At 35.8% G+C, this 14,086-nt stretch overlaps 3 protein-coding genes across 3 annotated transcripts; all 3 read left to right on the forward strand.

The window, feature by feature from the left end:
- Positions 1-120: 120 nt before the first annotated feature.
- LOC126680665 (pollen-specific leucine-rich repeat extensin-like protein 3) lies at positions 121-3,117 on the forward strand. Its single transcript, XM_050375823.2, has one exon. The coding sequence runs from the start codon at positions 275-277 to the stop codon at positions 2,924-2,926; it is 2,652 nt and encodes an 883-aa protein (XP_050231780.1). The 5' UTR covers positions 121-274; the 3' UTR covers positions 2,927-3,117.
- A 974-nt stretch (positions 3,118-4,091) lies between these two features.
- LOC126682536 (uncharacterized) lies at positions 4,092-8,404 on the forward strand. Its single transcript, XM_050378256.1, has 9 exons — positions 4,092-4,402; positions 4,733-4,942; positions 5,352-5,449; positions 6,269-6,359; positions 6,428-6,631; positions 6,707-6,963; positions 7,307-7,397; positions 7,479-7,695; positions 8,116-8,404. The coding sequence occupies exons 1-9, from the start codon at positions 4,238-4,240 to the stop codon at positions 8,325-8,327; spliced, it is 1,545 nt and encodes a 514-aa protein (XP_050234213.1). The 5' UTR covers positions 4,092-4,237; the 3' UTR covers positions 8,328-8,404.
- A 667-nt stretch (positions 8,405-9,071) lies between these two features.
- LOC126679730 (protein DOWNY MILDEW RESISTANCE 6-like) lies at positions 9,072-12,951 on the forward strand. Its single transcript, XM_050374697.2, has 3 exons — positions 9,072-9,692; positions 11,639-11,966; positions 12,589-12,951. The coding sequence occupies exons 1-3, from the start codon at positions 9,229-9,231 to the stop codon at positions 12,844-12,846; spliced, it is 1,050 nt and encodes a 349-aa protein (XP_050230654.1). The 5' UTR covers positions 9,072-9,228; the 3' UTR covers positions 12,847-12,951.
- The last annotated feature ends 1,135 nt before the right edge of the window (positions 12,952-14,086 follow it).

Consider the following 14,086-nt stretch of genomic DNA (forward strand, 5'->3'; position numbering starts at 1 on the left):
ATAAATAGAATATAAATGACAGAGCAATTTTGTTAGTTAGAGGATGAGCTTAATCCAAGCAAACATAAGTTTCTAAAATTAGTAAAAATCCCAAATTATGAATGGTTGTATCAAATTAGTTCCAAACATTTTGGTGTCTAAAACTGGATGATCGGTTTCTACGGTATTTCAATGGCTGGCAAGACTTCATTTCCTCCACCCTTCATATAGCCTTCCCTACCACACCATTGTCTTCTATAAGCAGCCCTTGGGTAATTCCAAGGTGAGTTCAACAATGGCGAACCTTCTAAGAGCCTCGGGCTGCGGCTTTTTTCTTTTCTTCGCTTTTCTTTTCTCTACTACATTCTTCACAACTCCCTCTTCCGCCTTAACCGACACTGAGGTTTTCGTCATCACGCGTCGCCAGCTCCTCACGCTCAAGGAATTCGACGATCTCCCCGAGGATCACGAGCACAACGTCGATGTTAAGTTGACATTCGCTAACCCGAGGCTGAAGAACGCGTATGTCGCTCTTCAGGCTTGGAAAAAGGCTATGTATTCTGATCCGTATAACACGACTAAGAATTGGGTCGGGTCTAATGTGTGCGCCTATAACGGTGTGTTTTGCGCTCCTGCGCTGGATGACCCGAAATTGAACGTTGTGGCCGGTATTGATATTAACTCGGCCGATATTGCGGGGTATCTTCCACCGGAACTCGGGCTGTTGACAGATCTTGCATTGTTTCATATTAATACCAACAGGTTTTGTGGAATTGTGCCGGAGAGTTTCTGTAAGCTTAAACTTATGCACGAGTTCGATATCAGTAACAATCGGTTTGTTGCTGGTTTCCCTAAGGTTATTCTATGTTGGCCGGACGTGAAGTACGTCGACATCAGATTTAATAATTTTGAAGGATGTTTACCTCCGGGGATCTTTGAGATGACACTCGACGCATTGATGCTCAATAATAACAGATTTACTTGCAACATTCCTGACACAATTGGAAACTCCACAGTTTCTATTGTGCTTTTCGCTAACAACAATTTCACAGGGTGTATTCCACACAGCATTGGAAAGATGTCGAACTTGAACGAGGTTCTTTTCAGTGATAACAGCCTCAGCGGCTGTTTCCCAGCGGAGATCGGACTTTTGACGAACGCAACTGTTCTTGATTGCAGTAGCAATAAGTTCGTCGGAAACTTGGCCGCGAGCTTCTCGGGATTGAAAAGTGTGGAGGAATTGAACCTTGCAAACAATAGGCTGACAGGATTTGTGGGAGAGGGTATTTGTAGCTTGCCGAGCTTGACAAATTTTACATTCTCATCTAATTATTTCAAGGGAGAGGCTAAATCATGTATGGCACCAATAAGGAAAGATCTTATTGTGGATGATAGAAATAATTGTTTGACTGACAGGCCATTCCAGAAATCTGCCAGGGCATGTTATCCGGTGTTGAAACGGACGGTGGATTGTAGCAAGGACAAGTGTGCCGGTGGAGGCCATTCACCTCCGTCGTCTCATAAACCACCATCACCTTCCACACCCTCAGTCCCTACACCATCAACACCAACTGTGCCGACACCGTCGACGCCATCCACCCCTTCAACACCCACCGTGCCAACACCATCACCACCATCAACACCCACTGAGCCAACACCATCACCACCATCAACACCCACTGAGCCAACACCATCACCACCATCAACACCCACTGTGCCAACACCATCACCACCATCAACACCCACTGTGCCAACACCATCAACGCCAACACCAACACCAACACCACCAACACCTTCTACACCCACCGTACCAACACCATCAACGCCTACAACACCAACATCGTCACCGTCACCGTCACCATCTCCTCCAGAAGAGGAAGAGCCAACTCCTGAAGCACCATCTTCAGAGCCGTTTAATCCTAGTCCAGGAGGAAAAGGAGAGTCACCAGCACCAACACCATCACCTGAATACAACTCACCTGAGCCATCACCATCACCTGAATATAACCCACCAGAGTCATCACCGTCACCGTCACCTGAGTATAACTCACCAGAAGAATCACCAAGCCCATCATCAGAGCCAAGCTCACCTCTACCTTCACCAACACCTTCTTATACACCTACATATCCTCCACCAACTCCTGAACAGTCTCCACCACCACCAACCCAATCACCACCACCACCGACCCCATCACCTCCTCCACCAGTACAATCCCCACCTCCACCAGTCTACTCACCTCCACCACCAGTGAACTCTCCACCTCCTCCAGTATACTCTCCCCCACCACCAGTATACTCACCTCCACCACCTTCCCCACCTCCACCAGTCCATTCCCCACCACCACCATCTCCACCACCTCCAGTCCCCTCACCCCCACCACCATCTCCTCCACCTCCAGTTCACTCTCCTCCTCCACCAGTCTACTCACCTCCACCACCTTCACCACCACCACCAGTTCACTCACCTCCACCACCTTCACCACCACCACCTTCCCCACCACCACCAGTACATTCTCCACCTCCTCCAGTCCACTCTCCACCACCACCAGTACATTCACCACCTCCACCAGTACATTCCCCACCCCCACCAGTCCACTCTCCACCACCACCAGTACATTCCCCACCACCACCAGTACATTCTCCACCACCACCAGTCCGGTCACCACCACCACCAGTACATTCCCCACCACCACCAGTACATTCTCCACCACCACCAGTCCGGTCTCCACCACCACCAGTATACTCATCACCACCCCCGCCAGTGTACTCACCACCCCCACCAGTTCACTCACCGCCTCCACCAGTACACTCTCCACCACCACCCAAGGCATCTCCTCCTCCTCCTACTCCTACTATTGCACCTCCACCACCGGACGACTTCGTACTCCCACCAAACATCGGATTCCAATACTCGTCGCCGCCTCCACCCATGTTCCCAGGCTACTAATTGATATATCATTAATTTTTTTTGTAGTTCCGAAAAGTTATATATACACAGCCAAAAACTCTCCTATCATTTGATGAACTTCCTAACCAGGAAATGTAATGCTTTTTTTACATTTGCCACTCTTTTATAGAATGGAAGTTCTTGCTTGTTATTCGATTTTTATTAATTAGACATTTGTATTTCATTGCTCATTTCATATTTTTCTTTTTTGTTTTAAGGATTAATTACTTTGTATATTACTTCATCATTTCAATCCTCTCTGATCTCTCTTGTTTTTCTTTAACTCAATTATAATTATATGTTTTATAGAAATATTATAGAAATAAAATTCTAAAAAGTTAATGCTAATCAATTAATTCCTGAATTTTGGAGTTAATCGGTTACGTTGGGTCTCTTTCCTGTAGTAATAAGTTCCCATAGATAGCAGAATTCCAAAGCTGTAAACATCTGATTTTGGGGTAAACATTTTCAGAGAGTTGAGATTATTATATGATGCTAATTCTGGTGCAACTCTGCCAAGATTTCTTTCGATAATCGTCGCAGCATGATTCCCATTCCCAACCTTGAACCAAATGGCCCCTAATAGTTATCATGTAAGAGCTTTTCAAGACTTCCCAAGCAAAAATACCCACAAACAATAAAACTTCATCACCATACCATAAACAGCACTGAAATTGTAAGAGCAAAGGATTTCAAATTCCTCGGAATCCATGATTCAAGATCATTTCAGCTGTTTTTTGAATAAAGTTTTGGTAATTGTATCATTGCTGTCCACCCATGAACAATTAGAAAATAAAGACTTGAACTACTCCCTGAGTTACTCAAAATCGATTCGAAAAAACTCTCGAGTCGAGCTCGAGCTACCCGAGTTTAATCTCAATCAAAACTAGACTATCAATATATTCAATACATTAAATGACACTATCTAGCGGAATTTGTGAAGAATAGAGCGAAAAGACTTTTGTGTTAAAACATGGATTTTAAAGTAACAAATTGAATATAAAAGGACTTCTGCGAAAAGAGAAGAAAATTCACGGATACAAAGTAAAAATTACCAAGCAAGCAGTTTTCTCATGGTTAAAGAAGAAACGGTGTCGTTTCAACGTTTTTTACAAATGAACAATACGACAACGTATCGTCTTCATAACTTCGACTACACGTTGAACTCATCGTCGTCATCAAGATTCAAAACAACAGATACATAGATGGTGGCGATGTTGAGGTATTAGCTTCCAACATTTTTGAAAAAGCTGTGTATGTCTGTCAAATTTATAAACTAAACAAACAAACTTAAACCACAGTGCACACAAAATGGAGGAAGAGAACAAAACGTCACCGGAAAACCAAGAAACTGATCAGAAACAAGAACCACCGCAGCCGAAGAGCGGAGGAGGCGGAGGATGGGGCGGCTGGGGTTTCTCTCCATTCTCTGTCCTCTCAGATCTTCAAAAAGCTGCCGAGGAGATCTCTCGCAGTGTAACTATCTAATCCATCGCTATTTGCACTGTCTGTGGAATTTGAAATTAGGGTTTTAATTAGTACTTCAGTTGTTTTTATTGTCGGTTTGCTCACTCAGCTTGGTTTTAGTGTTAGATCTAATTTAAAATATTTATTTTATACAATTGGTGAAATTGTGGTATTGTTTTGATCTTGAATTATTCATTTGCTGAAATTGTAGTAATTATGGTGTGTATTTTTGTAAATGTCGAAACTCGCCAAAATGTTTTGGAAGAACTGAAATTGTGCAGTTGTTTTGATTTTGCAATTTAATCTCTCTGATGAGCAGTTAGTTATATGTGGATGTAGGCTGTGGTTGCTGCAGAGAAGGCAACAAAGAGCATTGCGGATATACAAATTGTTGATGAAGATTCTGAATCTTCTAAAGAGGATGAGGAGAAGGAGGGAGAGCAAGAAGAATCCGAAACTGATAAAGAAACTGAAGGTGGGGATTCCAAGTTACGGAGATCCGCCTTGGATAAACTGGAGAAAGCTAGTGAGGATTCCTTATTAGGACAGGTAAGTCTTGCTTGTAAATTTTGTTCGTCTTGAATTTTAATGTGTAATTGCAATTTCACTTGGCACAACTTTGATTACATTTTTGTGCTCTAACGGTTCATACCACATAATGTAATATTGTGGATATCTGATTATTGGCTCTAGTTTTCATTTAGTTGATATTTGTTTCTGTAAGACTGTAACCATATGCTGTCTGTCTTTGAAACAATTTTACCTATTGCTATTCTGCTTCCTCCTAGGTATCTTATTTATTTATTTTTTTAATGGCTTTAGTTTTCTTGTGTGTCATTTCCTGTTATCATTACGTATATTTCCCAGTTTAAAATGATCCGAATTATATTGTCGTAATGTTATCTGCATTCTTTAGCTTTGCTTGAACTTACAAGTTCTTCTTTTTCAACATCTTTAGAGTTTAAAGGTTCTTGATGATTCCGTGGAGAATTTTGCTTCAGGAGCTTGGCAAGCATTTGGAAATGCATTGAAAGGAGGTTCCAATTTAGTTCAAAAGTAAGAAGCATTTTAATTGAATTTATCTATGTTTTAATCGTTGAATACTAGGTATAACAGTTCATATAGCAAACTAGTCAGAATTAAAAAATGTACAATGGCTCATAGTGCAAACTAGGTAGAGTCAGATGGTCACTCCTTCTGCAAGCTTGATCTAGAATAGAGCCGTAGTAGCAAAATATGTACTTGTGTAAGCATCAAATAGGTGTGATTAATTCAGGTCTTTTGGTAAGTTTTAGTTGGCGCCGTTGGAGTTGATAAGCTGGAATGTTTTTATTTCAGAAGTGAGAAAGTGGTTATCGATTATTTTTGTAGATTGATATCTCATGTTAATGTTTTGCTGATTAGAGATGGAGTTTGTCTTTCAGGACATATAAATATTGTTATATAGCTTTTTGAGTTTCTTAATATTACTTGTCTGGATTAGAAAGGTATTGCTTGTCACAATGTCATGATTGTGGACAAATCTTAAATGGTTTAGTTCTCCTGTGAATTAGGTATTTCATGGTTATGCATATCTGGAATTCGGTAGGGTGACTTGAAATGGATCGGATATAATCACGCTGGAAGTTCATGTCATGGTTATTGATACTTTGGCTCTTATTTAGATTATTTCATCTGTATCCATAAATGATAATCAATATGTACTAAGATGTAAGTTTATGTGGATGTTATAGTGTCTTATAGTTGGACCTGTTTGAGTGAGTTAGATTTATCGATGCTAGAGCCCAATCTCTGCACATGGTTTTCTCGGTTCTGCCTTGTTTTTCTCTTTTTAGTTTTCCTTCCATTCCTTTCACTCTTTCCTTCTGTATATAGGCTTGAGAATTCTGCCGTGAACCTTGCTGAATCGATTCAACATGGAAACTTAGCAGGAGGAGCTGGTTCAGTTGCACCATCCTTACTAGAGGTTAGTATGAACCTTATAATGTTGGTTTTATTGATGTGTTATCACTTATTCTTGCCTTCACATTGCAGACTGGAAAGGCTTTTACCGCAAAGGGAATTCAAGTGCTTGAATATGTGGGGAAGGAGACCATGGATTTGCTGATAACAGAATCTGGTATGGAAGTTGATAAAAATTCCAAAGGATCTGAAGGAGATCCCGATGAGGATCAACTACTTGAGGAAGTGACATTTGATAGGTGCTTCTATATATATGGAGGTCCAGAACAGTTGGAGGTGGTTTTTCATGTCTTGAAATTTGTCTATTGAACTGATAATTATTATTGATATTGATGTTGAATCATTCTGTAGGAGCTCGAGGCATTATCCAGCCATTATTCTCTCTTATTTAACCGAAGAAAAGCAAAGTTATCTGTTGAACAGAAGTCTGTGTTTGATGGGAAGCTTAAACTTGTTCAGCAAATTTTCAATTTGAATGTTGAAATGGATGAGAATGCTGCAGAATCTAACAAAGGGAAGAAAATAGAGACTAGCACTGAGGGAGGTAGCGACGAGATGAAAAATTTACATGACTCGAGTGTTAGCAAAGCTGCTGACATGGCTGTTGGGTAATGGTTCTTTGCAAACAAAATAAGTTTTGCCTTAAAATGTTTTTGGATTGAAAGACTTCTTCAGGTGTGATTTGTGCTTTTTCGTGGGTCTATTAGTCTTTTCATTTTCTGACTACTATTTGTCACGTCATAAGTTTACCTTCTTACAGCTTTAAGATTTTCCTAAAAAAATCTATCCTGTTAACTTTTGTTTTTAATAGTCTTTACATGCCAATTGGTCTCTCTAACCTGTTTAAATTTTGCGTTTTCTGTGGATTTTGCATGTTCAGATTGCTATGTCAGTTATTATATTTTGAAAATGATTTCTGTTTAGCAAAATGAGTTCTAAAAAATATTGCAGGTTTACAAATGCTCTAGCAGGACAAACTGTGAATGACATAGTTCAAAGAACTGCCAGCCGACTCGAAACACTTCACTCTGAAGGAGTTCACGTATGCAACATGGTTTTAATTTTTTGATTTATTTTTATTTTCAGGGCTTCTAAAAATAGTATTAATGCTTTTCTTTTGCAGAGGCTTTCTGAAATGTGCAGTTCAGCTGTGTCTCAACTTCTGATGCTCGGAAAATATGTCATATCCAATGCTAACAAAACTCAGGAAGATGATGTCGATGGGAACGTCATGAACATTGACTGGCCTGAAGATTCTGTCGAAAAAGCTAAAGTAATCCGAACAAAGGCACAATCGATGACGGGATACATCGAAGCAGTTTCTAACAGTTTCATTACAGGTTAGTGTTGCAACATTCTATGTTTACCGTGAACAATACTGGCTGGATGTAGCTAGGGTGAGAAACAAATCCGGTTAAATCAAAATAATTGATTATGTTTGGTCCTTTTTGGTTAATTGTGACAGTTTGGTCCAGGTAATAAATTTTTTGGTTCAGTGAATAAGAGTCTTAAAAATAATTTTAACCGAATTAACTGAATATTTTAAATTTAATTTGTATTACTGTTCTTTATCTTTTTATCGATTTAACTTAATTAACCGACTACTAATTCAGTTGGTTTGGTTTTATATTTTTACGATTTTGGTTAATTCGGTAGGTTTGTTTTTTGATTTGATCGGATAATTTTTCAACCAACCGACCCGTTTGCTTGCCCATAGATATAACTTTATCTGATTATTGGATTTATGTTATGTTGTTCAGGCATCTCGGATGTAGCCGAAGCATACGTAGCTGCCATGAAAACTGCTACTGCTGATTCTCATGATAAACTTCCCAAGACATCAGTCCAGGAAAAAGCCAATGCCTTTTCTGAACTTATCCGCACCGATCGGACCACAGCAGTGAGTAAAATTCAGGATGGGTTACAATTCTTGTCATATGTAGTCATTTCCACGTCTATCGCTGCTGCTTGAAAACTTTCTTTTTCACGTATGACTTACTCATACCTGTAAATAATTGTTTAATTAATTATAGGGTGAGTTTCATTTTATTTTATTTTCCAAGATGAACTCATCCAAACTTAGGTTTTAAGTGTTTCTCCTTGTAGTGTTCATAATTTTTTTAATTATTAAAAAATCATTAATTAATATTTATAATTAATTTTAAATAGTACAATGTTTGTATTTCTAAACTAGATGGATTTGCAATAGGTTTATTGCTGATATATTTCTATATAATTTAGAGTGAACACATAACTTGAATTCTAAAAAAAATTGTATTTTTAATGGATGATTCATGCCAGATTTTACTTTTTTTTTTTAAATTAAATGTATAAAAGTTCAATCCCGACTGAGTTACTCAGTTTGGCTACTTTTTTCGGTTCATTCAGTTATTTCAGTTGGATATGTTAAACATAAACTGAAATTATATTAGGTCCAGAACCAAACTAAGTTGAAAAAAGTTCATTTGTTTTATAATGTAAAACTAAATTGAATTGAATCTATCAATTCAATTCGGATTTTCGATTTGGTTCGATTTTGCATATCTTATTATGATAGCCCTACTTGCCATTATCCAAGTAACACATACACTCTATTCAATCAATGTGTTCTATTTCGAAACTGTTTGAGACACTTACCGTTTTAAACACGAAACTTAATTTTTACATAAAAATTCTCAAAATAACAACGTTTCACCAAGGCTATCAATCTTAATCATAATGATCACTCAAATTTAAATCATACAAGACAGAAGCTTCCAAGTTCCATGCCACCTACCAACACCAACTTAACATTTTTCTATCAATTTAAATTAAATTTCTAATTCCATAAATATAATCTCATCTAAGATCATTTACATCAAATACTAATCACTATGACTGAGAACGAGATTGATCCATCATTCATTCAAAACCTAGAACAAAGACCTAAATTCAATCCAATTCCGCAACTCGAAGAACAAATCCCGATCATAGATCTCTCAGCTTCAAGCCCTAGCGAAATTCAACACTTAGTTTCAGAGATCGGAGACGCTTGCCGGATATACGGATTCTTCCAGGTGATTAACCACGGAGTACCGTCGGAGCTCCGTCGCGAAACGGAAAAAGTTGCCAAGGCGTTGTTTGATCTGCCGATAGAGGAGAAAAGGAAGGTGAAGAGAAATGAGGTGGATCCTATGGGTTATTATGAAGGTGAACATACCAAAAATGTTAGGGATTGGAAGGAAGTGTTTGATTATTTGGTGATTGATCCTACTTTGATACCTGCTTCCGATGATCCGAATGATCAAGAGCTTAGAAGCTTGACTAATCAGTGGCCTCAATTTCCTTCTCAATTCAGGTATTGATTTCAATTTTTCAGTGTTGTTTTTAAAAATTTAGAGGTGATTGGACTATGTCTAACTGCGTATAATTTTATTTTTTGTGATCAAATTTTATATTTTTAGGGGCCTAATTACTTAAAAACCACTCACCTTGTAACTTTTTTTTATTTATACCACGACCTAGGAAAATTTTCAATTGTACCCTATTTTTCGATTTTTATGTTTCGTTTGTACCCCAAGAGTAATTTTTTTGATAATTTAATTAGTTTAAAGATAAAAATATTAAAAATAAGATACATAAATGATTAACATTAATGTTTTATTAGAACTAGTTTTTTGGCCACGTCCTACGCACGTTAATAATATCTATATGACCAGTTATTTAAAATTATAATTATCTATATTTTTGTAATAATATATTATTATTTAAATTTTATTGGACTTGTATTTTTTATTTGTTTTGTTTAATTATTTTATAAAATTTTAATTTCTTTTTCTGGAAATGTTGAAAGTCAGAATTAAACAATAAATTTAATTTTTGTTATTAAAAAATGATAATATGATTGAAGTAAATTTATATTATTTTTCATAGTAAATAACTAATAAATAAATAAAATATCAAAATTTTAACACAAATATTATAATATGATTATTTAATGCTAATGAAACTCATCATGTTCTTTTATATATAGTGATATATATGTGCAATTCCTTTTAGGGTTAGAAATTTAACACATAATGATAGTTGTTGCACAATTCCTTTTAAGATTAGGAATTTAATACATAATGATAGCTACTGCGATAATTATTTTTAATATGTTTACTTTATGGATTAGGAATGTCAACTTTCTATTTGTTCAGTACAAATATTCTTATATGTCAGAATTGGGAATATCAACCTGGATAAAATATATAGAGGGTATTTTTGTCCGTGAATGGAAGTGTTCCCCCCGCGAATACACTTTTATATTTGTTATAGATATAGGTTAAAAATGAAGGACTAATTTAAACTTTTTTTCAAAAGAAAATAGGTCAATTCAACTCATTAGGTAGAGATGAAACATAAAAATCAAAAATAGGGTACAATTGTAAATTTTTCTAGGTCGTGGTATAAATGAAAAAAAGTTATAAGGTGGGTGGTTTTTAAGTAATTAAGCCTATTTTTAGGTGGGGTTTTAATGAAATTTTGGAGAATTTAATAGCTGTTTGCAGAAGAATATTTTCAGAATTTTATTCATGTCAGTTGCTTGAATTTTTCATAAGAATAACTTCAGAATAATAAAGGTCCATTTTGCCTCCAAAACTTGGCATAAAATATCAAATTAAGCCAAGTTCATACATTTAAAGAATTTCGCATTTTATCTTATTTTATCTTGTGAGCTCCAATTTGTATATAATATCTTGAAGGGATAAAACAAGTAAAATTGCCAAATTTGGGGTATTTTTTTGGCAAAATAAACTTTTGCTTGTTTAAGAGCTAGCTCTCTTCACATTAATAGTATGTTGCTAGCAGCATAGTTTCTAGCAATGTTTTAAGAACCTGACAGGCTGGTTTAATAGGTTCGACCATGAATTGGAAGTCAGCTCAGTTCGATTTTCTTTCAAAATTGAAATTCCGATTCAACCTTTTTGAACCTAAAAAGGGGGAAAAACGAAACTATTAAATCGGTTAAACTGTAAAAACTATCTGATTCTTTATTTTTTAGTTATAGTGATCCATTTACTAGTTTTTTCGATTGGTTCTCTATTTAGAAATTTATGTGTCTAATTTCTATAATTATATTTTTTAACTAGTTGAACTGGTTAAGTCGTAAACCGGTGGACACACCAATTCCGTTATTTTAGTATAGATTGTAATACTATAGTATAAGTTGTAATTTCTTTATACAACCTTATCAAGAGTTTATACCAACCTTAATATTTCTTGTACTTAAGAAAGTACTACATGACTTGTATTGAGCAGGGAAATCTGTGAAGAATACACTAAGCAAGTGGAGAAACTAGCTTTCAAATTATTGGAACTAATTTCCCAGAGCTTAGGCTTACCAGCTGATCATTTCAATGGCTACTTCAAGGATCAAATCAGTTTTTCTAGGATCAATCACTACCCTCCTTGCCCTGCTCCGCACCTTGCTCTCGGTGTAGGCCGACACAAGGACGGCGGAGCTTTGACTGTTCTTGCTCAAGATGATGTTGGAGGACTCCAAATCGCGTTGAGATCGAATGGAGATTGGATTCCTGTTAACCCAATTCCAAATGCATTTATCATCAATATTGGTAATTGTTTGCAGGTATGCATCTCATCATTTATCTTAGTATCTAACCATTTAAACATATTATTCAAAACGTTGCGTTGAAATTTGACATTTCATAACACCTTTTTGTTTTTCACAAAATATAACTCTAAATATATACTAAAACGGCATTGTTACGCTGAAAAACATACTAGGCTATAAAATACTAAATTTAAAAAGAATAGAATGTGATACAATATTTTAAACAAGGTGTTTAAATCGCTACAAACACAAAAGGACAAAATATAATATATAAATAACTTTTTGATGACCGTATTATTTTATCTCTTTAATAGAATTGACTGAATTAATCGAAATTGAATTAACTGAAATCTTTAAAAGATAGAACCAGCTGAATTATTATGTTAATTCGATTAGTTCGATTATGAATGATAAAGAAAACAAATATTTGATTAATTTTTGTTTAATTGAACTGATTAAACTGATTGAACCGACTGAATTAGCTAAAATGTTTAACCGAACTTAACCACCATAGATCCGTTAATTTGGTTTAAGCACATAGCAACTTTTTGTTTTTCTCTTCAATTTCACAACTAATTAAATTGGTATTATATTCTTAAATTTTAATCTAAGTACTTAATAATAATGTTGATTACAGGTGTGGACTAATGACGAATATTGGAGTGCAGAGCATAGAGTAGTGGTAAACTCTGAAAAAGAAAGATTTTCAATGCCATTTTTCTTTTTCCCTTCTCATTATGTGCAAATTAAGCCTCTAGATGAGCTAATTGATGACCAAAACCCTCCAAAATACAAGGAGTTTAATTGGGGCAAGTTCTTTGCTAGTAGAAACCGTAGTGATTTTAAGAAACAAAACGAGGACAATGTTCAAATTGATCATTTTAAGGCTTCATAATAACTTATGTTCAATGTTGCAAATTACATTGTAGCTAATATTAGTGAATTGTTATTGTAATCTTTTATATATATATGATGTATATCATGTGATATAGTATCATAACTAAGTATACTTTTATATTATTATAAATGGCTATTAGAAGTTTGTATTAAATGTATTTAAACAAAGAGAAATAACCACCTTGTATAAACTTAAAGGCTTAATTACTTAAAAAAAACCTCACCTTATAATATTTTTTTGTTTATACCCTGATCTAGGAAAAAAATTCATTTGTACCCTTTTTTTGATTTTTCGTTTTCAACTGTACCCCAAAGCATTAAATTGAACTTTTTTCATTTAGAAAAAAATATAAAATAGTCCTTCATTTTTTAACCTATATTCTAATTAGATTTTAATGTTATTAATAATACAAAAATACCTTCTTCTTTACAAAATTAAACTAATAATAATTATTTATTTTATATTAATTATCAATAACTTTGTCAAATTAAAAAACGTAAAAATTAATATCTTTTATTTAATAAAATAATTTACGTTAATTTTTTTTTTCCGGATCTCAGGCGAGGAGGAGGAGGAAATCCTCCTCGCCGCCGGAGAAGAGGAGTTGCTGCTCCTCTTCTCAGGGAGGAGCAGCAGCTCCAGGCGAGGAGCTGCTGCTCCTCGCCTGAGGAGCAGATCTGCTCCTCGTTTTTCCGGCGAGTAGTCATGCGCTACACGTCAGAAAAACGAGGAGCAGATCTGCTCCTCAGGCGAGGAGCAACAGCTCCTCGCCTGAGTTTCAGGTGAGGAGCAACAGCTCCTCGCCTGAGTTTCAGGTGAGGAGCTGCTGCTCCTCCCTGAGAAGAGGAGCAGCAGCTCCTCTTTTCAGGCGAGGAGGAGGTCCTCCTCCTCGCCTGAAATCCGGAAAAATTAAAAAAAAATTATTTTAAAAATGTTTTTGTCGGATTTTTGAAGTGGATCTTTAAATCGAAAGAGTATAATAGTAGATCCGAAGTTATTTAAATAATTTTTTTAAAATGATTAATTTTTAGGATTTATTTGAATATTTTTAAAGTTTAAGGATTTGTTTGTATTTTTTCAAATAGAAAAAAGCATAATATAATCCTTCTATTTAATTGTGTTTAATATTTGCATCCTTTAATTAATTAAATTGTCAAAAAATTAAATTTTGGGGTACAGTTGAAAACGAAAAATCAAAAAAAGGGTACAAATGAATTTTTTCCTAAGTCAGGGTATA

The sequence above is a fragment of the Mercurialis annua genome, linkage group LG5 (genome assembly GCF_937616625.2).
Source record: "Mercurialis annua linkage group LG5, ddMerAnnu1.2, whole genome shotgun sequence".
NCBI classification, from domain to species: domain Eukaryota; kingdom Viridiplantae; phylum Streptophyta; class Magnoliopsida; order Malpighiales; family Euphorbiaceae; genus Mercurialis; species Mercurialis annua.